At 39.2% G+C, this 27,594-nt stretch overlaps 1 protein-coding gene and 1 pseudogene across 1 annotated transcript in view; both read left to right on the top strand.

Annotated features, from left to right (window-relative positions):
* The first annotated feature begins 2,265 nt into the window (after positions 1–2,265).
* Positions 2,266–27,594, top strand: part of CFAP43 (cilia and flagella associated protein 43) — a 111,571-nt gene continuing 86,242 nt past the window's right edge. Inside the window, exons 1-5 of the mRNA XM_032423404.1 lie at positions 2,266–2,439; positions 3,776–4,029; positions 8,985–9,081; positions 12,058–12,225; positions 22,781–22,931. Of these exons, the coding sequence (XP_032279295.1) occupies positions 2,375–2,439; positions 3,776–4,029; positions 8,985–9,081; positions 12,058–12,225; positions 22,781–22,931 (735 nt within the window). The 5' untranslated portion in view covers positions 2,266–2,374. The remainder of the gene's footprint in view (positions 2,440–3,775; positions 4,030–8,984; positions 9,082–12,057; positions 12,226–22,780; positions 22,932–27,594) is intronic.
* On the top strand, positions 5,923–6,900 carry LOC116644105 (annotated as a pseudogene).

The following is a 27,594-nucleotide window of genomic DNA, read 5'->3' as shown; positions in this document are numbered from 1 at the left end:
ACAATGGATGTTTGGCAATGTCCGTGGACATTTTGTTTTTTTAATTTTTTTTTTTAAGATTTTATTTATTTGAGAGAGAGAGAGAATGAGAGACAGAGAGCATGAGAGGGAGGAGGGTCAGAGGGAGAAGCAGACTCCCTGCTGAGCAGGGAGCCTGATGTGGGAGTCGATCCCGGGACTCCAGGATCATGACCTGAGCCGAAGGCAGTCGCTTAACCAACTGAGCCACCCAGGCGCCCTCCATGGACATTTTTGATTGTCCCAACTGTGGAGGTGCTACTGTCAGGGATGCTGCTAAATATCCTGCATGGGGCTCCCCACGAATCCTCCAATCCAGACTCAAATGCCAATAGTGGTGTGCTTGAACACCCTGCCATGCTCCCCTTGTTAGGACCATGAAATGGGCTCCTAACAGAACTTCCTATTTTTATTTTCCCTACTCTCCTGGCCAGTTGGTAATCTTCCTGCAGCCAGAATCTTTTATAGACATAAATTTGATCATGTCATTTTCCTACTTAGTTATTTAATGTGTTTGCATTGGCTCTTGGGAGAAAAACCAGAGTTCTCAACTTGGCCTTTACCTGACCCGTGGCTCTTTCTCTAGCCTGGTCTTCAGTATTTTCTTCTCATCTCCCTCTGCTCCAATCACACTACCCTTCCCAGTTCATCCAATCTGTTGTCCGGTCTTAACACCTTTACAAAAACTTTCCTCTGCCCATCCTACTTCCCTGACCCCTGCCAGCCCCAGCAATCACTCTTCATCCTTCTGCTTTCAGTGAAAATGGCACATGCACACAGAAATCATCTGACTGCCCTTCCAACTAGGTGAGGACTGATATAGGAAAGATGTTGGGGTTTGGAGCTGATGGCCAAGAAAGAATTCTTGAGACATCTTTGGTGCAAAAGGTGGTTTTATTAGAGCACAGGGACGGACCTGTGGGCAGAAAGAGCTGTACCGGGGTCATGAGGTGTGGCTGATTATATACTTTCAAGTTTGGAGGGGATTAGGGATAGCAAAAGTCTCTAAGGAATTTGGAAGCAAGGTTTCCAGGACCTTGAGGGGGGCTAGCTATTATTAGGAAAAGGTCATTTATTATTGTCCAATAAGACCTTAGTTATGATACCCTTCAGGTTTATATCAGTGGGTCATATGCTTGGGGGATTGCCAACACATATCTTGGGGGGTAAAGATAAAGGAAGTTTCCAAAAGAATTTTTATATGTTAAAGCAGACTTATAGGATCAGGGGGTCAGGCTAAGATTGCCTTAGCAAAGTATTAACATTGAGGCAGCTGAGTCCCTAGAGGAATGTCACTCTGCCTGTTCCAAGGACTTGTCAATGGGCTGTAAGTAGTAAGGAAATTTAATTTTTCTGTTGCCTTTGTTTCCCACATCAAGGACCTTAACATAAATGTTTATTCACAGTATCATGCTCCTTTTCTTTTTAGTTCAATCTATAATTCTGTATTTGTGTAGTGAAATGGACATCCATCCTCCCCTTTCTGGACTCCACCAGTCTCTAAGTTCCAAGAAGGAAGAGATTTTATCTGTTTGGCTCATTATTTTGTTTCAAGTGACTAGCTCAATGCTTGGGAGATACTCAGTAAAATTTGTGAACGAAAAGAAGGAGAAAAGGTGGCAAGACAGGGAAGAGAGACCTAAAGAAGAGAAGGGGAGGGCAGGGAAGAGAAGAGGAACGGAAGGGAGGAGAGGAGAAGGAAAGGGAGAGAGGGAAAAGAGGGTCTAAGAGGGAAAAGGAAGCAAGGACAAGATGTTGGCCTTTCGGTCGGGTTACTTCCTGAAGCTGTCTGCCTCCTTGAAGTAGCCGTGGGCCATTTGAGAGTAATATAGTAATTAAAGGCTTGGAGCTCTAGATTTAGATGACGCCTGGCTTTAAGTCCCACTCGACTTTGCAGCCTGAGGCAAGTTGCTTCTCTCCACTTCACTTTGCTTATCTGTAAAATGAGGCTGATGAGTGATTTGAAGCTTAAATGAAATAATGCTTGCGTGGCGCTTGCAACAACGTCTGGAGTGGTCAGCACACAATATTAACCTCAGCTATTGATATTATTAATATTGTAATTATTTGCCGCAGGGTAGGCCCTCCAGCAGCCACTCCGAGGGGCCCGCCCCTCGCTTCGCTCACCGCTCTCTCATTGGCTGAGGCGCGGCAGCGCTTCCACCAATCCGCTAGGCTCGAGACGGAGCAGGTCTACAGGACAGAGCCAATGGGAGCAGGGGTTACAGTCTCCTGGATACGGTGGTAACAGCGGACGCTTTGCGGTTGGCGCGGCTGGATCTTGGAGTAACGGCTGCAGACCCCAGGCGGCCTCGGGCATTTCCTATCCGGGACCCGGCTGAGAGAAACACGGCTCATGGCGCAAGGCCGGGAGCGAGAGGAGAACGTCTACGCCACCGCCGGCGCGTCCCTGTCCGTGAGGTGCGGCGTCCACCGCCCGGCGACTGACTTGGGTCTGCGGGAAACTTCCTCTGACCTAATCCCCTCCCTACCCTCTTCTTCCTCCTATTCTTTAGACCCGCTCTCCCGGAAACCTGGACCTCTTCTTTATCCCCCAAAGCTTTCCTGCAGACTCCCCGTGTGACCTCTTGTCTCCATCCCCCGTCCCCCTATTTAGTGACCACATCTCCAGCTGTTTGCACCCCTCCCCCCACTTTTCTGTGACCCGACCCCTCTCACTCATCCACAGTTGCTCTCCTCCTCTCATTGCTGCCTCGTCTTTCTGGCTCAGTACTCCCGTTTCCCCCTGACCTTTCGTACATAACCTCCCCCGCCCGCCCCCCGCCCCCCACACCCATCCTGCCTTCCTGTCCTTGTCATCTTTGGTGATTTTCCCCCCCAAGCTAGGGCAGTCAGGCCCTTCCTTCTAACTACTATCCACTAACTTTGGATTTATTTGCACTTTTAGTGGTCTTTGAAAAGTATAAAGAGCTGCACAGATAAAAGGGGTATTTCTTTGCTTCCACATTTTAGAGTTTCATACAGCATCTTCCGCCGGCCCCGGCTCTACTCTCCAGGCCGTGGAAGTCTCTCACCAAACTAGTGTCCTTCTCTATCCTTCCCCACCATCTTTAAGCATAAATTTAGTATTTAAATAAAAGTCGAATCAGACTCTCCTTCCGAAGCATACACCCACCACACATTCCTTACTTAAAAATACGTTCCTTTGTGTTCTAACCTTTTTATTCATGTTGACTTAATTCCATTTATTTTCTGCATTTATCTGTATTTTTAGATCTAAAATAACAGCTATACACCCTTCATCTTGGTAAAGAAACAGTTTTCCTACTTGGCTCACAACCACAAAGCAGGCTGCCCGATTCAAAGTTGTTTTTTTAAAGCTTATTTTTTAAAATCAAAACAAAGATAATAGAACGGCCCAGGATACACCCTGTTTTGTCCTAGATCAGGCTCTTTTCTCTCTCTGTTGTTTTTACTTTTTCTTTTCCAAGTATTCAAACCCCAGAAATCCTTCTGAGACTTTCTCAGGTTTGATCAGAGGATTTGCTTCACTGAAAAAGTTCTCTGAAGAAGGCTGTTAAGACCTAAGACTAAATTTCTATAGTGCCTGGACTCAAACTGGTCTCACAGCCAGCATATGTATTCTTTTATCTTAGAGATTGTTTTGGGCAGTAAGGGGGTGAAAAAAGAATAGATGTGTTTCAAATATTTTGATGGCTTTTTGTTTGCTTTGTTTAAAAAAAAAAAAGTATTTGGAATGTTTTATATTGATGGTGACATATTTTTTTTCCCAAAGATGGGTCCAAGGATTCCCTAAGCAGAATGTTCAGTTTATCAATGACAGCACCATCTGCTACCCTTGTGGGAATTTTGTAATATTTATTAATATTGAAACCAAGAAAAAGACTGTACTCCAGTGTATGAATGGAGTTGTGGGTGTCGTGGCAACTAATGTTCCTTATGAAGTTGTGGCTTTTTCTGACCGGAGGCTAAGACCTCTCATCTACATATACAACTTTCCTGGATTGACCAGAAGGAACAAATTGAAAGGTAACCTGCAAGACTCTTCATCTGCCATAACTGAAGGATTTTGTTATGTGACCAAATCTAGTTCTTATAAATGAAGGGTGTTTTTTGTTTATTTTTGTTTTTCATAATACACATTTTTAAAGAGGGAATCAGGCTGATCACAGAGAATTTAATTAAGTGGGCTACAGCCTTGCCACTCAAAGTGTGTGGTTGTTTACCTTCAGCATTGGCGTCACCTAGGATGCCTGTTATAAATGCAGAAATGGCTCCCATCCCAGACCTAGTGAATCAGAATCTGCATTTTAACAAGATTCCCTGGGTGATTCATATGTACATTAAACTTGGGAAGCGCTGGGCTAGAAGACTATTACAGCACTAAATGCAGTTTAGTGTTTTTTCAGAACATTTTTTTTTTCTTTTCTGATGATTTATTGAAAATCCAAGTAAATTGATAACATACAAGTTCTAAAGTCTCTGAGTCTCAATTTCCTTAGGTGTGGGAATAATGGTAGGATCTACTGTTAAGGCTGTAGTGATAATAAATGAAATTATATATATGTATATATATTTGATATATCAATTATATATGTCATGTTGACACATATATAATTGGTATGTCAGTGTGACACACACACATATATAATATGTCAATCTCTGGTACCCACCATTTATTATTATTGACTTATTCATAGATACAGCTGACCCACAATGGGCTGCTGCACATCTACTGGCGTTCCATCTAATGGTTCCCTTATTTAACACATCATGGTTAGAAAGCTCAGGAGAGCTTGAGGCTAGTCTTAGTTATTTAGGCTTATGGGTCAAATAAGTCTCTGGGTTAAGCCAGGGAGTTTATCTATAATTTGTAACATTTTATTTGTGGGGAAATTTGTATTCTCAACATATTAAAACAACTTTTAAGGTGTAACCTGTTCATACATTGGTAACTGTCTATATGGACTGTAATTACTCTTCATCTTTAAAATTTCCCCAGTTTGCTTATTCGACTATAGCCCTGTCCAAGCAATTAAAAGTTAATTCAAATCAGTAGCCACATTTATATTAAATAATGAAACTCTAAAGGCATTCACAATAAAATGATGATTAAGTCATCAAGGATACCTATTGTTACCACAGTTATTTAGTATCAACCTGGAATTTCTAGCCAATGCAATAAAAACAGAAAAAGTATAGCTATGGAAAAGAAGATTATGGAAATGCAATAGTCTACTAGGACTAATAAAAGAATGTTGTAAGATGCTGGTTTCAAAATACCCACACAATTAGAAGATTTAAATACTTAGAAATGATTCAGGAAGAAATGTGAGTGACCTCAGTGAAGAAAACTACAAGAATATCATTGATTTAAAATATTTAAATATATACAGACATATTCCTGGATGGAAAGCCTAATTATTATATAGTTCTTCACAGAAAATAACTCCTATCATGTTTTAGAGAGCAAGGAGGACATAAATGATACTAAAGTTCATCTAGAAGAATGAAAAGTAGAGAATAGGAATAATTGGAAAGAGAATGATGGTAAGACAGGAGGTCCTTTTAATATTATTCTATAGTGATTAAGAGTGTGGTATTGGTGCACAGTTCATCACATCAGTGGAAGAGTTGAAGTTTGGGGATAGGCTTGAATATGTAAAAGCTAAGTATACTCTCTCCTCCTCCCCAAAATAGATAATATAGATTATTTAACAATTAAACAATGATGTTAAGAAAATTATTTGAGGGGTGCCTGTCTGGCTCAGTCGATGGAACGTCCGACTCTTAATCTCAGGGTCATGAGTTCAAGTCCCACATTGGGTATAGAGATTACTTAGAGAAATAAAATAAACCTTAAAAAAAAAAACAATTTGTGCTCTTTTTCGTGGTACCTTGGAGGTGGTAGGCTGCTACAGGATGAAGCTGAACATCTCTTTCCCAGCTACTCGCTGCCAGAAACTCATTGAAGTGGACAATGAATGCAAACTTTGTACCTTTTATGAGAAGCGTATGGCCACAGAAATTGCTGCTGATGCTCTGGGTGAAGAATGGAAGGGTTATGTGGTCCGAATCAGTGGTGGCAATGACAAACAAGGCTTCCCCATGAAGCAGGGTGTCTTGACCCATGGCCGTGTCCGCCTGCTGCTGAGTAAGGGGCATTCCTGCTATAGACCAAGGAGGACTAGAGAGAGAGAGCGCAAATCTGTTGGGGTTGCACTGTGGATGCCAATCTCAGTGTTCTCAACTTGGTCATTGTAAAAAAAAGGGGGAGAAGGATATTCCTGGACTCACTGATACTACTGTGCCTCGTCACCTGGGGCCCAAAAGAGCCAACAGAATCCACAGACTTTTCAATCTCTCTAAAGAAGATGATGTCTGCCAGTATGTTGTGAGAAAACCCCTAAACAAAGAAGGTAAGAAACCTAGAACCAAAGCGCCTAAGATTCAGCGTCTTGTTACTCCACATGTCCTCCAGCACAAACGTTGGTGTATTGCTTTGAAGAAACAGCGCACTAAGAAAAATAAGGAGGAGGCTGCAAAATATGCTAAACTTTTGGCCAAGAGAATGAAGGAGGCCTAAGAAAAACGCCAGGAACCAACTGCCAAGAGACGGAGGCTGTCCTCTCTGAGAGCTTCTACCTCTAAGTCTGAGTCCAGTCAAAAATGAGATTTTCTAAGAGTGACAAATAGATAAGATCAGACATCAAAAAGAAAAAAAACAATTTGAACAAAAGTATCAAGTTGGATATTCATGTTATACTCTACGTCAAAACATATGTCAGACAAAAATAAGAGTTCATTATAAACAGCAAACCTATTGGAAAAGTAGAAAGTATGGTAGAATATTGAAATGATTTCAGGATGGGGAAGAACTTTTCACACAAAGGAAAAAATTAAAAATAGAAAAATTGACATATATTTGATTTCATACAAATTTAAAACTTAAGAACATCAAAAATACCATGAAAAATTAATAGGCAAAAAATAAACTGAGGAAGATATTTGGAACAAATATGACCAAGTATTTTCAGAATGTTTATGAAACAAGAAAAAAACCAAACATCACATTAGAACAACAGAAAAAGTAACTGCCCAAACCACAAAACTACAGATGACCACAATCATCAAAAACATTCTATCTCAATATCCTTTTAAAAACTTGATGTTTGAACCAAGATGAGGTTTTTCTGCTTATCAAGATCACGATTTTTTAAAGCTGATAACTGCTAGGCAGAGTGCAGTGAAACTGGTAGCATACTTTTTTGCTGAAGGTGGGAATAATTTTTTTCTTCCAAGTTTTTATTTAAATTCCAGTTAGTTAACATATAGTGTAGTTTTGGTTTCAGGAGTAGAGTTTAGTGATTCATCACTTAACATATAACACCCAGTGCTCATCACAAGTGCCCTCCTTAATGCCCATCACCCATTTAGCCCATCCCCCACAGTAGGAATAATTGATACAATCTTTCTGGGAAGTAAATATTACCATATTTGACCCAGTTTAACTCAGCTGAGGACCTAGAATTCAATTTTAAGGAAATCAGAAATATAGTCAAAGATTTGTATGCACAGGAGTTAAAAGCACTCTCATAATAGCAAAAGATTGGAAACTTCCTACGTCTCTAGTAATATGAATATGGTTAAATAAATTAAAACATCTCACAAAGGAGTATTATATAAACATTAAAAATCACATTTTTGAAGAATTATTAATGATAAAATGCTCAGTGTAATGTAAACAATAGGAGTAAGACTGTATGACCTGTCCTTTAAATGAATTGTTAATCTATGATTGTTATAGCTATAAAGAGCAACATATTTTTTTCAAAGTTATATTTAAAGAAAAAAAATGTATATTTACAAGTAAGCACAGAAGAAAATACCAGAAATTTACCAGATTTGGTAGTGAGATTACAGAGGATATATTTTCTTGTAAAGCGTTTTTTTTTTATTCATGTCAAAAGACAGACATGGCGAGAAGGAAGATCTGGTACCTATGGAACCACACTGAAGAACAGCAGATAGAGGGGAAATCAGATCTTCATATGCAGGAGGGCAGAAGCATCCTCACGATGCACATTTTAAACACGTTGTTACTAAGACTTTTAAAGTTCTGTTTCATGTCTTCAACTATAGGGACAAATGAGAAAGAACTTTTTATAATTGTTCCAAGGACTGGAAGATATTAAACAAAGGGCCAGCTGTGACCCAAGGTATAGAGATCTGGAAGTAACCTAGGATGATTACAACACCCCAAAGTATTTAAAGTTGTTTGAATAACTTTTCTAATTACAATGTTTCATATATTTATGGAATACGTAATCCTTCTTGGGTCATTTCAAATCACGCTGGGACATACATGATACAGTACACTCAGTTTTGATTGAAGTCTAGAGACAGTGACCTAATGGTCTTAATTCACTTTAATATCTTTAAATTTTTTCTTTTCTTAAAAAAGTAATTTCTATGCCCAACATGGGGCTTGAACTCACAACCCCGAGATCAAGAGTCACATGCTCTACCGACTGAGCCAGCCAGGCGCCCCAACTCTAATGTCTTTTATTTTTTTTATTTTTATTTTTTTAAAGATTTTATTTATTTATTTGACAGAGTGAGACACAGCGAGAGAGGGAACACAAGCAGGGCGAGTGGGAGAGGGAGAAACAGGCTTCCCGCGGAGCAGGGAGCCTGATGCGGGACTCGACCCCAGGACCCTGGGATCATGACCTGAGCCGAAGGCAGACGCTTAACCATTTGACCCACCCAGGCGCCCCCCAACTCTAATGTCTTTTAAAAAAGAATCTTAACTTTGCTTTTAGCTTTCTGTTCATAGTCTTAGAAATCAGCTAGGAGATGTGTTATTCCAAGAGCTAAATGCTTTTGAATTATGTGAAAATCATTAGATAAGGGAAATAAACTGTAAGACTAGTTAATCTGAACACGATAATTAAATCTTTGTAATGGATTCTATATTTTAGGCAATGTTCTTCTGGACTACACTTTACTTTCATTCAGTTACTGTGGCACCTACCTGGCTAGTTACTCCTCTCTCCCAGAATTTGAACTGGCCCTTTGGTAAGTTAACAGTATGCTGCAGAATTCCTTTCATTGGATTACATTTTAAACTTGTCCTTCTGGATTGTATTAAAAGACATAGATGTGAAAAAACTGGAACAAGTTAAAAATGGAAGGAATAGAAGTCCTGATCAGAAGGTTGAATATAGTTGCTACTTCTAGGCATACAATTTGGCAGGGCAAAAGCTATATGAGAGCAAAATTATCATCGTTTTGTTGATGTGTTATAATATTACCTTGTTGGGTAAAGAAAATAAATGTATAAAGTTTCATCTTTCCTTCAAATAAATGGTAGCTTTGAGTGGTTTGCCTGTTTTCCACTAATGATGAAATTAAGATGTACTCTCTATTAGAGCTAAGTTGGAAGTAATTGTTTTTAGAGACATTAGAACAGTTATATGTTCAGAGAGTGGAACATTACACCTCATTTGCCAGCTGTATAGGAAATACCTGTATGGGCGCCTGGGTGGCTCAGTTGGTTCAGCGACTGCCTTCGGCTCAGGTCATGATCCTGGAGTCCCTGGATCGAGTCCCACATCGGGCTCCCTGCTCGGCAGGGAGTCTGCTTCTCCCTCTGACCCTCCCCCCTCTCATGTGCTGTCTCTCTCATTCTCTCTCTCTCAAATAAATAAATAAAATCTTTAAAAAAAAAAAAAAAAAAAAAAGGAAATACCTGTGGATAAGACACATCTGTGGTCTTTGCTGGGTCATTTCATAGGGCCAGCCTCAAAGCTGTACTCACTCTTCCATCTATAATATAAACTCCATGGGGGGAGTTTTTCTTTTAAGGGGAAGTACAAACTGTTTCAGGAATGATTGAAGATACACCTTACACACCAGCATTTCTTACCCAAAAATATAATAATCTAGGTTCAGAGAACCACATTTAGTTTATGCAGTTTCTTTTTTTAAAAAACAGCTTTATCAAGGTATAATTGACAAAAAAACTGCCCATATATAAAGAATATAATTTGATAAGTTTTGACTTATGTACACATCCATGAAACCATCACCATAATCAAGATAATAAATATATCTGTCACTCCAAAGTTTCCTTGTGCCCCTTTCTGATCCTTCCTTATTGGCTCTTCCACACACACCCTTACACCACCCTTGCCCCATCCCTCAGCCCCTGCCCCCAGGCAGTCATTGTTGTGTTTTCTATCACTCTGGATTTGTTTGCATTTTCTAGAATTTTATATAGAGAGAGTCATCCATTATAGACTCTTTTTTTTTTTTGTCTGTCTTTTATGCTGCATAATTACTTTTTTCATGCAGCATAGTTATTTTGAAATTCTCTTATGCTGCTGTATGTATCAATAGTTCATTCCTTTCTATTCCATGGAATGAATATACCACAGTTTGTTTATCCACTCACCTACTGATGGATAGATTAGTTTGCTGGGGCTGCCATTAACAAAGTACCGCAAACTGAATGGCTGAAACAACAGAAATTTATTGTCTCACAGTTCTGGAGGCTAGAAGTCTAAGATCCAGGTGTAAGCAGGGTTGGTTTCTTTCAAGGGCTATGAGGGAGAATCTGTTCTAGGCCTTTCTCCTTGGCTTGTGAATAACTGGATTCATGTTCACATGATGTTCTCCTTGTATATGGATCAGTCTCTAAATTTCCCCTTTCCTTTTTATAAGGATGCTCATCCTACTGGAGTAGGACCACACTAAATGACCTCATTTAACTTAGTAAAGACCCTATTTCCAAATACAGTGACATTCTGAGGTACTGAGGATTAGGACATCAACGTATAAATCTGGGGGGACACAATTCAACCTATAACAGTACTTAAAGGATGAGTAGGAACCAACCTGTGAAGAATATAAGGAAGAGGATTCTAAGCAGAGGAAAGACATGGGCAAATGCCATGAGGTCAGAGAAAATATGGGGCAGATTTGAAGATTTAATTAAGAGAGCATAATGATGGCAACCAGAGATTAGCCATGAGAGGCAAATACCTAGTAGTGCAATTGCTGGGTTGTAGGGTAGTTCTATTTTTAACTTCCTAAGGAAGCTCCATACTGTTTTCCACAGTATCTGCGCCAGTTTGCATTCCCACCAACAGTGTAAGAGGGTTCCCCTTTCTCCACATCCTCACCAACTCCTGTTGTTTCCTGAGTTGTTAATTTTAGCCATTCTGACCAGTATGAGGTGGTATCTCATTGAGGTTTTGATTTGTATTTCCCTGATGCTGAATGATGTTGAGCATTTTTTCATGTGTTTGTTGACCATTTGTATGTTTTCTTTGACGATATGTCTGTTCATGTCTTCTGCCCATTTCTTGATTGGGTGTTGAATTTGATGAGTTCTTTATAGATTCTGGATACTAGTCCTTTATCTGATAAGACATTTGCAAGTATCTTCTCCCATTCTGTCAGTTGTCTTTTGGTTTTGTTGACTGTTTCCTTTGCTGTGCAAAAACTTTTTATCTTGATGAAGTCCCAATAGTTCATTGTTGCCTTTGTTCCCCTTGCCTTTGGAGGCGTATCTAGCAAGAAGTTGCTGCGGCTGAGGTCAAAGAGATTGCTGCCTGTGTTCTCCTCTGGGATTTTGATGGATTCCTGTCTCACATTGAGGTCTTTCAACCATTTTGAGTGTGTTTTTGTGTATGGTGTAAGGAAATGGTCCAGTTTCATTCTTTTGCATGTGGCTGTCCAATTTTCCCAACACCATTTGTTGAAGAGACTGTTTTTTTTTCCATTGGATATTCTTTCCTGCTTTGTCAAAGTTAGTTGAGAGAGAGTAATATTTTAAAAGCGCATAGTTATTTTGCTTTCTTAGAAGGGTACAGTATAATGATAAGCATAATTATTAATAAATTTTATATTTAACATCATGGACTAAATAAATTGTATTGTGAATTAAGGCTTAATTTATGTAAATTGTTTTCAAATAATTAGATAAATGTTCTCAAGATGTGGAATTCAAATGAATTATTTTTTTACAAAACACAATTTCCCTCTAAGGAACTGGGAATCAGGTGTCATTTTGTGCAAGAAGACACAACCTGGTACGGATGTAAGCCAGATGACTTTTAACCCTATGAACTGGCGCCAGCTGTGCTTATCAAGTCCAAGTGCAGTGACCGTGTGGACTATTGAAAGAAGTAACCAGGAGCATCATCTCAAAGCAAAGTAAGAGACTTAGTTACTACACAGCAAAATGGTGATCTTAGTTCGCTTTCATGTAATGTGATTGCATCAATTTGATGAATTAACTGGCTTTATATGTACATATTAAACATCTTAAGTTATAATATCTTTCTACATATATAATTACCTTGGAGTGGTTGCTTGCATTTTGAAAGGATTCTTTATGACTTGATTTCTCAATGAGGTTCTTTTGAATATCAAGTAATCCTCAAGCTTTTCCCAACATGTTTTAATTTATCAGAATTTGATTTGCTCTTAGTATTTCAAAACATGCCTATTTATAAAAAGGATAGTTATGAATTTTGATCCTATTACTTTGATGCCCAGTTGGAATCTCAAAAATAAGAGATATGGAAAGCATACAGATTATTCCTTCAGCCACATAATCTATAAACAGAAGGGTAGTTGCATATAGTGGAGTCATGGGGGTTACGTATTTAAATAGAACTGGGTCAGAAAGAAATTTTATGACCAGTGTCCTGATAATTGATGATAATGGTGTGTTTGTTAAGGAGAGTTCAAAGACTCAAGGTGCCTCTAAACTGACTATTCTTAGTGTATTCCACAAAGCTAAAGACTAAGTTGATATTGGACATGCATATCCTTGAAATTACAATTTTTGAAAAGTTGCCTTTTTTAAATTTTATTTTATTACGTTATATTAATCACCATACATTACATCATTAATTTTTGATGTAGTGTTCCATGATTCATTGTTTGCATATAACACCCAGTGCTCCATTCAATACGTGCCCTCTTTAATACCCATCACCAAGCTAACCCATCCCCCCATGCTCCTCCCCTCCAGAACCCTCAGTCTGTTTCTCCGAGTCCATAGTCTCTCATGGTTCACCTCCCCCTCCGATTTCCCCCCCTTCATTTTTCCCTTCCTGCTATCTTCTTCTTCTTCTTCTTCTTCTTTTTTTTTTTTTAACATATAATGTATTATTTGTTTCAGAGGTACAGGTCTTGTGATTCAACAATTCACAGCATTCACCATAGCACATACCCTCCCCAATGTCTATCACCCAGCCACCCCATCCCTCCCACCCCCCACCACTCCAGCAACCCTCAGTTTGTTTCCTGAGATTAAGAATTCCTCATATCAGTGAAATCATATGATACATGTCTTTCTCTGATTGACTTATTTCGCTTAGCATAAAACCCTCCAGTTCCATCCATGTTGCTGCAAATGGCAAGATTTCGGGTTTTTTGATGGCTGCATAATATTCCATTGTATATATATACTACTTCTTCTTTATCCATTCATCTGTCGATGGACACCCTGGCTCTTTCCATAGTTTGGCTATTGTGGACATTGCTGCTGTAAACATTGGGGTGCACGTACCCCTTCAGATCACTACATTTGTATCTTTGGGGTAAATACCCACTAGTGCAATTGCTGGGTCATACGGTAGCTCTATTTTTAACCTTTTTAGGAACCTCCAAACTGTTTTCCTGAGTGGCTGCACCAGCTTGCATTCCCACCAACAGTGTAGGAGGGTTCCCCTTTCTCCGTGTCCTCGCCAACATCTGTCATTTCCTGACTTGTTAATTTTAGCCATTCTGACTGGTGTGAGGTGGTATCTCATTGAGGTTTTGATTTGGATTTCCCTGATGCTGAGCGATGTTGAGCACTTTTTCATGTGTCTGTTGGCCATTTGGATGTCTTCTTTGGAAAAATGTCTGTTCATGTCTTCTGCCCATTTCTTGATTATTTGTTCTTTCGGTGTTAAGTTTGATAAGTTCTTTATAGATTTTGGATACTAGCCCTTTGTCTGGTATGTCATTTGCAAATATCTTCTCCTATTCTGTCGGTTGTCTTTTGGTTTTGTTGACTGTTTCCTTTGCTGTGCAAAAACTTTTTATCTTGATGAAGTCCCAATAGTTCATTTTTGCCCTTGCTTCCCTTGCCTTTGGTGATGTTTCTAGGAGGAAGTTGCTGTGGCTGAGGTCGAAGAGGTTGCTGCCTGTGTTCTCCTCTAGGATTTTGATGGACTCCTGTCTCACATTTAGGTCTTTCAACCATTTTGAGTCTATTTTTGTGTGTGGTGTAAGGAAATGGTCCAGTTTCATTCTTCTGCATGTGGCTGTCCAATTTTTCCAACATCATTTGTTGAAGAGACCGTCTTTTTTCCACTGGACATTCTTTCCTGCTTTGTCGAAGATTAGTTGACCATAGAGTTGAGGGTCCATTTCTGGGCTCTCTATTCTGTTCCATTGATCTATGTGTCTGTTTTTGTGCCAGTACCATACTGTCTTGATGATGACAGCTTTGTAATAGAGCTTGAAGTCCGGAATTGTGATGCCACCAGCTTTGCTCTTCTTTTCCAACATTCCTCTGGCTATTTGGGGTCTTTTCTGGTTCCATACAAATTTTAGGATTATCTGTTCCATTTCTTTGAAAAAAGTTGATAGTATTTTGATAGGGATTGCATTGAATGTGTAGATTGCTCTAGGTAGCATTGACATCTTCACAATATTTGTTCTTCCAATCCATGAGCATGGAACGTTTTTCCATTTCTTTGTGTCTTCCTCCATTTCTTTCATGAGTATTTTATAATTTTCTGAGTACAGATCCTTTGCCTCTTTGGTTAGATTTATTCCTAGGTATCTTATGGTTTTGGGTGCAATTGTAAATGGGATCGACTCCTTAATTTCTCTTTCTTCTGTCTTGTTGCTGGTGTATAGAAACGCAACTGATTTCTGTGCATTGATTTTATATCCTGCCACTTTACTGAATTCCTGTATGAGTTCTAGCAGTTTTGGAGTGGAGTCTTTTGGGTTTTCCACATAAAGTATCATATCATCTGCAAAGAGTGAGAGTTTGACTTCTTCTTTGCCGATTCGGATGCCTTTTATTTCTTTTTGTTGTCTGATTGCTGTGGCTAGGACTTCTAGTACTATGTTGAATAGCAGTGGTGAGTGGCCATCCCTGGCATGTTCCTGACCTTAGGGGGAAAGCTCTCAGTTTTTCTCCATTGAGAATGATATTCGCTGTGGGTTTTTCATAGATGGCTTTTATGATATTGAAGTATGTACCCTCTATCCCTACACTGTGAAGAGTTTTGATAAGAAAGGATGCTGTAGTTTGTCAAAGGCTTTTTCTGCATCTATTGAGAGGATCATATGGTTCTTGTTATTTCTTTTATTAATGTATTGTATCACATTGATTGATTTGCGGATGTTGAACCAACCTTGCGGCCCGGGGATAAATCCCACTTGGTCGTGGTGAATAATCCTTTTAATGTACTTTTGGATCCTATTGGCTAGTATTTTGGCGAGAATTTTTGCATCCATGTTCATCAGGGATATTGGTCTGTAATTCTCCTTTTTGATGGAGTCTTTGTCTGGTTTTGGGATCAAGGTAATGGTGGCCTCATAAAACGAGTTTGGAAGTTTTCCTTCCATTTCTATTCTTTGAAACAGCTTCAGAAGAATAGGTATTAATTCTTCTTTAAATGTTTGGTAGAATTCCCCTGAGAAGCCATCTGGGCCTGGGCTCTTGTTTGTTGGGAGATTTTTGATGACTGCTTCAATTTCCTTGGTGGTTATAGGTCTGTTCAGGTTTTCTGTTTCTTCCTGGTTCAGTTTTGGTAGTTGATACATCTCTAGGAATGCATCCATTTCTTCCAGATTATCTCATTTGCTGGCATATAGTTGCTTGTAATATGTTCTTATAATTGTTTGTATTTCTTTGGTGTTGGTTGTGATCTCTCCTCTTTCATTCGTGATTTTATTTATTTGGGTCATTTCTCTTTTCTTTTTGATAAGTCTGGCCAGGGGTTTATCAATCTTATTAATTCTTTCAAAGAACCAGCTCCTAGTTTCATTGATCTGTTCTACTGTTCTTTTGGTTTCTATTTCATTGATTTCTGCTCTGATCTTTATTATTTCTCTCCTCCTGCTGGGTTTAGGCTTTATTTGCTGTTCTTTCTCCAGCTCCTTTAGGTGTAGGGTTAGGTTGTGTATTTGAGACCTTTCTTGTTTCTTGAGAAAGGCTTGTATTGCTATATACTTTCCTCTCAGGACCACCTTTGCTGCATCCGAAAGGTTTTGAACTGTCATGTTTTCATTTTCATTTGTTTCCATGAGTTTTTTAAATTCTTCTTTAATTTCCTGGTTGACCCATTAATTCTTTAGTAGGATGCTCTTTAGCCTCCATGTATTTGAGTTCTTTCCAACTTTCCTCTTGTGATTGAGTTCTAGTTTCAAAGCATTGTGGTCTGAAAATATGCAGGGAATGATCCCAATCTTTTGGTTGAGACCTGATTTGTGCCCTGGGATGTGATTTATTCTGGAGAATGTTCCATGGGCACTAGAGAAGAATGTGTATTCCATTGCTTTGGGATGGAATGTTCTGAATACATCTGTGAAGTCCATTTGGTCCAGTGTGTCATTTAAAGTCTTTATTTCCTTGCTGATCTTTTGCTTAGATGATCTGTCCATTTCAGTGAGGGGGCTGTTAAAGTCCCCTACTATTACTGTATTGTTGTCGATGTGTTTCTTTGCTTTTGTTATTAATTGGCTTATATAATTGGCTGCTCCCATGTTAGGGGCATAGATATTTACAATTGTTAGATCTTCTTGTTGGATAGACCCTTTAAGTAGGATATAGTGTCCTTCCTCATCTCTTATTATAGTCTTTGGTTTAAATCTAATTTGTCTGATATAAGGATTGCCACCCCAGCTTTTTTTTGGTGTCCATTAGCATGGTAAATAGTTTTCCACCCCGTCCCCCCACTTTCAATCTGGAGGTCTCTTTGAGTCTAAAATGAGTCTCTTGCAGGCAGCATATTGATGGGTCTTGTTTTTTTATCCAATCTGATACCCTGTATCTTTTGATTGGGGCATTTAGCCCATTTACATTTAGGGTAACTATTGAAAGATATGAATTTAGTGCCATTGTATTGCCTGTAAGGTGACTGTTACTGTATATTGTCTCTGTTCCTTTCTGGTCTATGTTACTTTTACAATCTCTCTTTGCTTAGAGGACCCCTTTCAATATTTCTTGTAGGGCTGGTTTCATGTTTGCAAATTCCTTTAGTTTTTGTTTGTTCTGGAAGCTTTTTATCTCTCCTATTTTCAATGACAGCCTAGCTGGATATAGTATTCTTGACTGCATATTTTTCTCATTTAGTACTCTGAATATATCATGCCAGTCCTTTCTGGCCTGCCAGGTCTCTGTGGATAGATCTGTTGCCAATCTAATGTTTCTACCATTGTAGGTTACAGACCTCTTGTCCCAAGCTGCTTTCAGGATTTTCTCTTTGTCTCTGAGACTCATAAGTTTTACTATTAGTTGTCGGGGTGTTGACCTATTTTTATTGATATTGAGGGGGGGGCTCTCTGTGCCTCCTGGATTTTGATGCCTGTTTCCTTCCCCAAATTAGGGCAGTTCTCTGCTATAATTTGCTCCAATATACCTTCTGCCCCTCTCTCTCTTTCTTTTTCTTCTGGGATCCCAATTATTCTAATGTTGTTTCGTCTTATGGTATCACTTATCTCTCGAATTCTGCCCTCGTGATCCAGTAGTTGTTTATCTCTCTTTTTCTCAGCTTCTTTATTTTCCATCATTTGGTCTTCTATATCGCTAATTCTCTCTTCTGCCTCATTTATCCTGGCAGTTAGAGCCTCCATTTTTTTTCTCTTCTTTTTTTTTAAATTTTTTTATTGTTATGTTAATCCCCATACATTACATCATTAGTTTTAGATATAGTGTTCCACGATTCATTGTTTGTGCATAACACCCAGTGCTCCATGCAGAATGTGCCCTCCTCAATACCCATCACCAGGCTAACCCATCCTCCCACCTCCCTCCCCTCTAGAACCCTCAGTTTGTTTTTCAGAGTCCATCGTCTCTCATGGTTCTTCTCCCCCTCCGATTTCCCCCCCTTCATTCTTCCCCTCCTGCTACATTCTTCTTCTTCTTTTTTTCTTTCTTAACATATATTGCATTATTTGTTTCAGAGGTACAGATCTGAGATTTAACAGTCTTGCACAATTCACAGCACTTAGCAGAGCACATACCCTCCCCAGTGTCCATTACCCAGTCACCCCATCCCTCCCACCCCACCCCCCACTCCAGCAACCCTCAGTTTGTTTCCTGAGATTAAGAATTCCTCATATCAGTGATGTCATATGATACATGTCTTTCTCTGTTTGACTTATTTCGCTCAGCATAATACTCTCCAGTTCCATCCACGTCGTTGCAAATGAGAGCCTCCATTTTTGATTGCACCTCATTAATAGCCTTTTTGATTTCAACTTGGTTAGATTTTAGTTCTTTTATTTCTCCAGAAAGGGTTTCTCTAGTATCTTCCATGCTTTTTTCAAGCCCAGCTAGTATCTTTATAATCGTCATTCTGAACTCTAGTTCCAACATCTTACTAATGTCCATATTGATTAGGTCCCTGGCAGTCGGTACTGCCTCTTGTTCTTTTTTTTTGAGGTGATTTTTTCCGTCTTGACATTTTGTCTAGAAGAGAATAGATGACTGAGAGAACAAAATGCCAACAGGGTAACAATGACCCCAGAAAAATATACACTAAACAAATCAGAAGAGACATGAAACTGGGGGGAAATAAAGGGAAAGAAAGAAAAAAGAAAAAAAAAGAATATGATCAAATATGATCAGGCTGGTGCATAGATTAGTGCCACACACTAGATTTTGGGTGTATTTTGGTCTATTAGAAGAAACTGCCTCCCAAAATTTTAAAGAAAGAAAAACTTATATATGTACAAAAATAAGGGTAAATACAATGAAGGGATGAAATGACTATAAAGATGAAAATTATAAAAGACTTTATAAAAGGAATTGATAAGAAGTTGGTTGAAAAAAGAAAGAAGAGAAATTAAAAAAAAAACAAAAACAAAAAAAACAAAGGGAGAGAATGTGATCAGGCAGCAGACTAGAACAAAGCCATACAGTAGAGAATAAGGGTGTATTTTGGTCTGTTAGAAGCAACTGTATCCTGGGGCGCCTGGGTGGCTCAGTCATTAAGCGTCTGCCTTCGGCTCAGGTCATGATCCCAGGGTCCTGGGATCGAGCCCCGCATCGGACTTCCTGCTCAGCGGGAAGCCTGCTTCTCCCTCTCCCACTCCCCCTGCTTGTGTTCCCTCTCTCGCTGTGTCTCTCTGCCAAATAAATAAATAAAATCTTAAAAAAAAAAAAAAAAAGCAACTGTATCCCAAAATTTTAAAGAGAGCACAACTTATATATATACCAAAAATAAGGTTAACTACTATGAAGGGATAGAATATGACTGTAAAAATGAAAAATAAAAAAGATTTTTTAAAAAGGGATTGTAAGATGTTGGTTGAAAAAGGGAAAAAGAAAAATTCAAAAGAAAAAGAAAGAAATAAAGAAATAAAGAAAATAAAAAAATTAACTTTGAAAGACTAAAGAATCATGGTAAAAAAGCCATGGATTCTATGTGCAGTATTCCCCTAGCGCTGGAGTTCTGCCATTCTCATTGATCGATAAACTTGGTCTTGGCTGGCTGTTCTCACTGATCTTCTGGGGGAGGGGCCTGTTGCCGTGGTTTCCAAATGTCTTTGCTGGAGGCGGAATTGCCCCGCCCTTGTCAGGGGCAGGGCTAAGTAATCTGCTCGGGTTTGCTCTCCGGCGCTTTTCTTCCCTGCAAGCTTTCCGTACAGCTTTGGAGGACGAGAGTGAAAATGGCAGCCTCCCAATCTCCACCCCAGAGGAGCCGAGAACTCGGGGTCCCGCTCCTCAGTGAGCCCCCAGAGAAAAGCAGTCAGTCACTCCCGTCTCCCGGTCTCCGGCCGCAGTCTGTGCTCACCCGGCCTGTGACCGAGCGTTTCTACCTCTGGCACCTGACCCTGTGTGGAGTCTCCAAACCCAGCAGATCCCTGCGGTGCGCTCCCGCACTGCTCCTCCCGGGGCAGGAAGGGGCGTCTCCCCGGATCTGCCACTTGTTGGGTCCCTGCTGGAGGAGCAGTGGCCCGACTGTACCATGGATCACAGTTTATGGCAACCCCGAGCTGAGAGCCCGCTCCTCGGCTCCGTCTCTGCAGCCGGCTTCCCCGCTCCGATACCTGGGAGCTCTGCCACACTCAGACACCCCGGGTCCTTCTGTGACCCCGAGGGTCCCAAGACCACACTGTCCCAGCGAGTGTTCCATCCCCCGCTTAGCCACTGGAGTGATGTCCCTCAGCAGAGCCGACTTCTAAAAGTTCCGATTTTGTGCTCCGCTGCTCTATCACTTGCCAGTAGCAGCCGACAGAGGCCCCCTCCCCCGCCGTCTATCCTCCCGAATATCACCTCGGACTCACTTCTCCGCACGTCCTACCTTCCAGAATGTGGTCACTTTTCTGTTCAGAGAGTTGCTGCTATTCTTTTCTTTGATCTCCTGTTGAGTTTGTAGGTGTTCAGAATGGTTTGATACCTATCTAGCTGAATTCCTGGGACCAGACGAAATTTAGGTCTCCTATTCCTCCGCCATCTTGCCCCCACCCTCCAAAAAGTTGCCTTCTTTTTTTTTTTAAAGATTTATTTATTTATTTATTTGAGAGAGCGAGAATGAGAGAGAGAGAGAGTACATGAGAGGGGGGAGGGTCAGAGGGAGAAGCAGACTCCCTGCTGAGCAGGGAGCCCAATGTGGGACTCAATCCCGTGACTCCAGGATCATGACCTGAGCTGAGGGCAGTCGCCCAACCAACTGAGCCACCCAGATTCCCCCGAAAAGTTGCCTTCTTAAGAAAAATGTAAAGTTGTCTAACCGGAGAGCCTGAAAACCTAGAGTAAAACCTAGGGTAAAACCTAGCCCTTAAACAAAGAGTACTGAACCTCTTTTTGTTCAGTTCTCTTTGTGTCTCAATTTCTTTTTTATAAGAACCCAATGAATAGTCAAATCTGTCTCTAGGCAGAGACATTCATAAAATGGGTAATGTCTCTATCATATCCTTGCCAGGTGGGCAAATAATTTATCTCAGCGTTCTCTCCTTTTGCTTGCCTTGAATATTCTCATCTAGTTCTGAATGTTGAATTGTGATTTTTCTATAAGCAACTGAAGTGAGAGGCAAAGTGAGTGGATTGTCCTGGTTCAGAAAGCAAGCAGGATTAGAAAACACTCAAGCCTTAATTTGAATAGTAGATACTATTTTTACATGATAATTTTTCAAAATTATTTATCATACATAAAACATAACCAACGAAATTTTGAATTTAATGCATAAAGCCATGAATTTTTCAAACACCCCTTTATAACCACATTATGGGTTAAAAGACATATGGTAGATTTGAAAATGAATTCTTTTTTTAAAAAAAGATTTATTTATTTGAGAGAGAGAGAGAGAGACAGGGGAGGGGCAGAGGAAGAAAGAGTCGTAAGCAGACTCCACATTGAGCACAGAGCCAGACTTGGGGCTTGATCTCTCAACCCTGAGACCAGGACCTGAGCCGAAACCAAGAGTCAGATGCTTAACTGCCTGCGCCACCCAGGTGCCCTGAAAATGAATTCTTGATATCAGAGGTTGCAAAGGTAGCTGAATACAACTTACATACACAGATGGTCCTTGACTTAGGATGGTTCCACTTAAGATTTTTCAACTTCAGGGTGATGCCAAAGTGATACACATTCAGTAGAAACTGTATTTCAAATTTTGAATTTTGACCTTTTCCCAGGCTAAAGATATGTGTTACAATACTCTTTTGTGATGCTAAGCAGTGGTAGCTGCAGCTTCCAGTCAGCCACATGGTCATGAGTGTAAACAACCTATACACTGACAACCATTCTGTACCTTCCAACCAGTCTGCTTTTTACCTTCATTTTAGTATTCAACAAATTACTTGAGATATTCACCACTTTATTATAAAATAGGCCTTGTATTAGATGATTTTGCCCAACTGTGAGTTGGCAACTAATGCAGTTTGCCCAAATAATGTATGTGTTCTGAGCACATTTATGGTAGGTTAGGCTAAGCTATGATGTTCAGTAGATTAGGGGTATTAAATGCATTTTGACTTAGGATATTTGTTTTTTGGGACATAACCCCATCATAAATAGAGGAAGATTTATATGTTTATTTTGGCCCCCATTGATTTTTATTTGAATTAATTGCCAAATTTTAATATTTGAGAGATTTCTCATAAATATCCAGATTATGATAGTCTCTTGAAATTTTGGAGCCAGAATTCTCAACAAACTCTCTTGGCTGGAACTGTCACCTATACCACCTAGAGGAGGGAACACACTTTCCCATTTGCCATAGTCCCCCACCTGGCCACAGCTCATTTGCCTGGTCCTGCCAGTGTTCAAATGTATAATTCCTGCTTTAGATATTAACTTTGAAAGTTTTAGAAAATTCCTATGTACTTAATTTATAACTGCATTATTGTCCTTTTGTGATATATATTTTTAAATCTACTCTTTGGTGTTTATCTGGTTTGTTTGCTTGTTTGTTTTTTACAAGTTATAATACTTCCCCACCTTTTGTATCACCAATATGTAATAGCTGTATCAGTGACTAGTTTTTGTTCATTTGATTATTCTGATTTCTCTTTTTTCTAAAGATCAATAAAACTACCTATGGAAGACGGATCATTTTTTGATGAAACAGATGTAATTTTCCCCACCTCGTTGCCCAAGGATCTTATCTATGGACCTGTGCTCCCACTGTCAGCCATTGCTGGGCTAGTAGGAGAAGAGGCAGAAACTTTCAGGGTAATTACCTGGCACCTCTTCCTGTTTGCTTATTTGATTCTCATAACCATCCCATAAGACATGCAGGATAGAGAGGATCACCCTGGTTTTCAATACAGAGTAGCCCTGGAGATGACAAGAAATGAAGGCTCTGGAGTTTTGAGTTTGGTGAACTGGAAGGATGGCACTGATAACAGAAAGAGGGAGCCCAGACCTGATTTCAGTTTTGGACATATTGAATTTGGGGTGCTGGGAAGGCGTCCAGGTATAGATGCCGGGTGGAAGTTGGGCAAGCGGACCTATTGCTGGGGTGGAGAAGGTAGGGCTAGAGACACTGTTGCCAGAGTCATTACCATAGAAGGGTTAGTGGAGCACTGGAGTGGGGGAGGGATGATAGAAAGGAGAGTAAGGGTGTCGGGGAGAGAGCCAGAGAGGAAACTGATTTGCCAAGAATCGGGAGTTAGAAGATGACTCTGACAAGGAACACAGAAGTGGAACAAATCCAGGAGAGAAGAAGAAGGCCATGGAAAATAGTGGAAGAAAGTTTCAAACAGGAGTTTGTTAACAGCTACACACTCATTCATTCAACATATTTATCAAGCTCCTCCTATGTAGCAGGCACTGTTTTAGGCAGTGGGATCTCATGATGACCAACCAGGCATAATCTCTACCCTTGGAGCTTACATTCTATCAGGGAGATAGTAACAACAACACCAAAAGTAAAGACATACATTAAATCATTGCAAAATGTGGTAATTATTATAATGGGATAAATGGGAGGGGGTTGACGTGAGGAAGAGATTAACATATGCTGGTCAAGGAAGGCCGCTGGGGAGACAACACTTACCCTAAGATTCGAAGGAAAAGGAGGCTCAGTGCTACAAACAGGGTCAAGAGTGTTCAGGCAGAGGGTGCAGTATGTGCAAAGGCCCTGGGGGAAAGAAACTAAATCCGTGTGTTTGAGAAGCTACCTGTAGTGGCTGCAGCACAGAAAATGAGGGGGGAGTGGGGTGCAGGTGCAGGTCAGGGGGTAGGCAGGGAGCAGAGATAGCACAGGCAGGTCCTTTGGGAAACAAGAGCTTGATTCTGCTTAGCCTCTCGAACTTAGGTTATGCTAATATTTGTGTTAAAACTCCAAGCCAAGGATAAAGGAAGTAGAAGCTCCCAAATATTTTGACCACTGCAGAGAATTAAGCTATAGATGTTAAAAATAACTCAGTGGTAATTAGTTTATTAAAAATTTCTGGCAAGCAAGAGAAAAGGTTGTGTATGCTCTTAGTATTTCCTCTAAAGGATGATCATTGTTCACTTTTTAAATACAGAAAATGACCAATTCTTTTTAATAGCACAAATCCTAGCCTTAGGAATACAACCACACTCAGCCACAATGGGGCAGCAAAGTAAATACAAATAGATCAGCCATCAAGGTTTACAACTTGAAAAAAATGCTTCTGTGGTTAGTATTTGATGCCTAGGAACCCACATTTTCAGCCATCTAGAATCTTTTCTTCTGCCATAAATTTCTGTAAGAGCCCTTGTCTTTCACATTTTGCACAACAGGATGAACCCTACCTAAAATATGTAAAATTCAGGCATCTGTCTTTGTCATTTGAAAAATGCTACAAAATGCCTTCTTTAAATACTTAAATGTGGAGCCACCATTTTTTAAAATGCTCATAATAAACAGACATATTTGTTTCCTAGGATTTTTTTACTCAGTGCATTTTAACCTTTTTCTGAAAACAGAAATTTAATGCTAAAGTTCTACATTTTAAAATCACACAAGGAATGTTAATAAAGCCATATACTTTACATTTACTTACAAATTCATTTTTCCAATATTTATTTTTTCATCTTATAGATAAGTAAGGTGAAAAAAATGGCTAAAACATTGATTAATGTCTATACAGTGAGTGAAAGCATAACCAAAAATAGATCTCAAATGTCTTTATTCTACTCCTTCCTTTGAATGACATTTCTTATGATGTGGCTACCAACCAATGGCAAAGAAATGAGTAATGAACTGATCTATATAAATAAGAGTCTTAAAAATTGACAGGCTATGGACTTTTACAAAATCACAAATATTAAATACTCCCATTATGTCTCTTGTAGCTAACACTATAAAGGCACATTATACGTCTTTAAATAGGCCTGCATCACATTACACAACTTATTTAAGGCATGAGAAACAGTATCTAGCAGTAGCATGGGGGCAATCAAAGGCAGATATTATCTGGGCAGAAACTGGATCCAAGATAATGAATTTAATCTCAAGTGTCCAGTTTTCTTTTTCCATCTACCTTTTTTTTTTAAACAGAAGTCACTATATAGGAATTCCTTTTATAAACAAGTATTCTGAAACATATTTGGATACTTACATTTTTTAAAGCCATAGTATTAAGTTGGATTCTAATTTTTCATGTTCGGTCTTCAAGTGATCAAAATGTTTGATTTATGATTCCAGAAAGCTAAACAATGAGGTGATATTATCAACAAATATTTTTATACTATTGGCACATTTTTCTTTTAAAATTTTTAGAATTTTTGGAATTAAAAACTATTGTTTCTGTTCGCATAATTCATATTGTATCACATTCATTTTTAAGTGGCACAGAACATATTTATTGATGAAAGAGAGTAATAGAAAGATAAGCCCAGGTTTATCTTAAAGTAAGAAAAGTCAAACACAATACTAGTTTAACATAATAAGGCAGAAAAGTCCAAGTTTTAAATCTTCACCTTCTGTTGCATACACATAGATCCACTGGTGTGAGAACCAGATATGTGTGTTTTTTAAAAGATTTTTGAACCCATTGCCATAATGGAAGAGTCTGTACCTTTGTGATATATAGCCTAAGGTTAGATGTCATCAAGACAACCTAAGAAACTTTTAAATAATGGTACTTAAATAATGGCATTCAGTGAGTAACTCTTCCCTATGAGTCAAATCTCAATTAGATACCACAAAAATGTCATTAATCAGCAGCAGTTTAATCCTTTTGGGTGGTTTTGCTCCCCCCTCCTTTTGGCCCATAGGGTGGCCACATTATTAATCAAGTATTTATTTTTAACAATCCAAGGCTATGAGGGCATGAAATAGATCAATCATTGATCAAAGTCAATATATCCTTTTAAAGAATTATCATGGTGACTGCTGCTATGTATGGTTTTTGCCTTAGGCATATTTCAGGTTCCATTCCAAATGATTAAGTCTCTCTCCACACTTCCTTCACTCCACCAGGAAGAACCACGTGCTTTCTCATCAATGCTCCCATAATATTTAACACCCTCTGCTATAACCTACCATGTTTTCTGATTCTGATATTTGTTGATACTTCTTCTTCCCTCAACAAGTGATCATCCTATTGAGAAGAGGGATCCCTTAGGACTTGGCACAATGCCTGGTATATAACCAACATCCAATAAATGTTTGTTTAAATATCAATTACATAACAAATTTATATCTGTTGAGAATCTAGTCTACTAGATAGTTACTTTGACATAGTTGCTCCATAGATAGTTACTACTACTAGATAGTTACTTTGACAGCACCACACCTGCTTTACCTTGAATCTACAAACCAGTCCTAAATTAAAAGAATAGTATATAATACATTATTCAAATTGAGTATTTATTAGAAAGGTGGCTTGCATATATTGAGGAGTTTTTAATGGAAAAACGACTGTTTATATAGATTTGCAGTATTCCCCAACTTCTGCTTTATTTTTCTCCATAGTGCTTTTCAACAAATAATCTTCTATATATTTAACTTCTTAACTTATTTTTATTCTGTTTCCCCTCACCAGGATGTAAGCCCCATGAGGGCAGGGAATTTTTTGTCTGTTTTGTTCACCGCTACATCCCTGTGCCTAGAACAGTACCTGGAATGTAGTTAAGTGTCCAATAAATATTTGTTAGATGAACGAAAACATGAACAAAAGAATGCAATAAACATGGAGCTCTCAAGGAACTTAAAAAATTCTGTTAATTTGGCCAATAGCTTAGTAAAAATGTTTTCTGTTCCAATGGGTGTAAGGATCCTAAAGAAAGCAAAGCATTATGTTATAGCTAATGTAATTCTAAATAATGCTATAGCATAACAAAAAGCTCAGATAGTACTAAATGTTATGTTCTCAATATAAATAAATAAGTAAACTAGTATGTTTGACTTGTTTAAATAGAAAGGAAGGAGTGCTATTATTATGATATCCTGAATTCAGAATTTTAATCAGTGCTGTGAGGAGCATATGCCCTGAAAAGCTACCACAGCTGCCTTGACCTCCAGGAAGGAGAACAAGTAGGCCTATATTAAAAGGAGACTTGCTCCATGCTGACAAAGGGGGCTCTCTCCTGCCGGACATGAGTATTTAAAGCTGCAGGGGACATACCACTGACGTATTACAATCTAAAGCAGAGATCAACAAACCATGACAGGCTTTTGTTTGGCCCCAAGCTAAGAATGTTCTTTTATACTTTTTTACAGAGGTGTTTAAAAATATAATGGGGATATATGTCAGAGACCTATGTGGTCCACAAAGCCTAAAATATTCACTGCCTTTTCCTTTACAGGAAAAGTTTGTCTTAGATCCTTGTCCATATTATTTTTACTCCCCAAAGCCAACTTTTCTTTTAGGCACATTCCATAGATTTTGTGCGTTTCTCTTTGAGTTTTCCATGGTAT

Source organism: Phoca vitulina, unplaced genomic scaffold, assembly GCF_004348235.1.
Source record: "Phoca vitulina isolate PV1807 unplaced genomic scaffold, GSC_HSeal_1.0 scaffold28, whole genome shotgun sequence".
Taxonomy (NCBI): Eukaryota; Metazoa; Chordata; class Mammalia; order Carnivora; family Phocidae; genus Phoca; species Phoca vitulina.
Note: the sequence above shows the minus strand (reverse complement) of the source record. Positions and strands in the feature narration are given on the sequence as shown.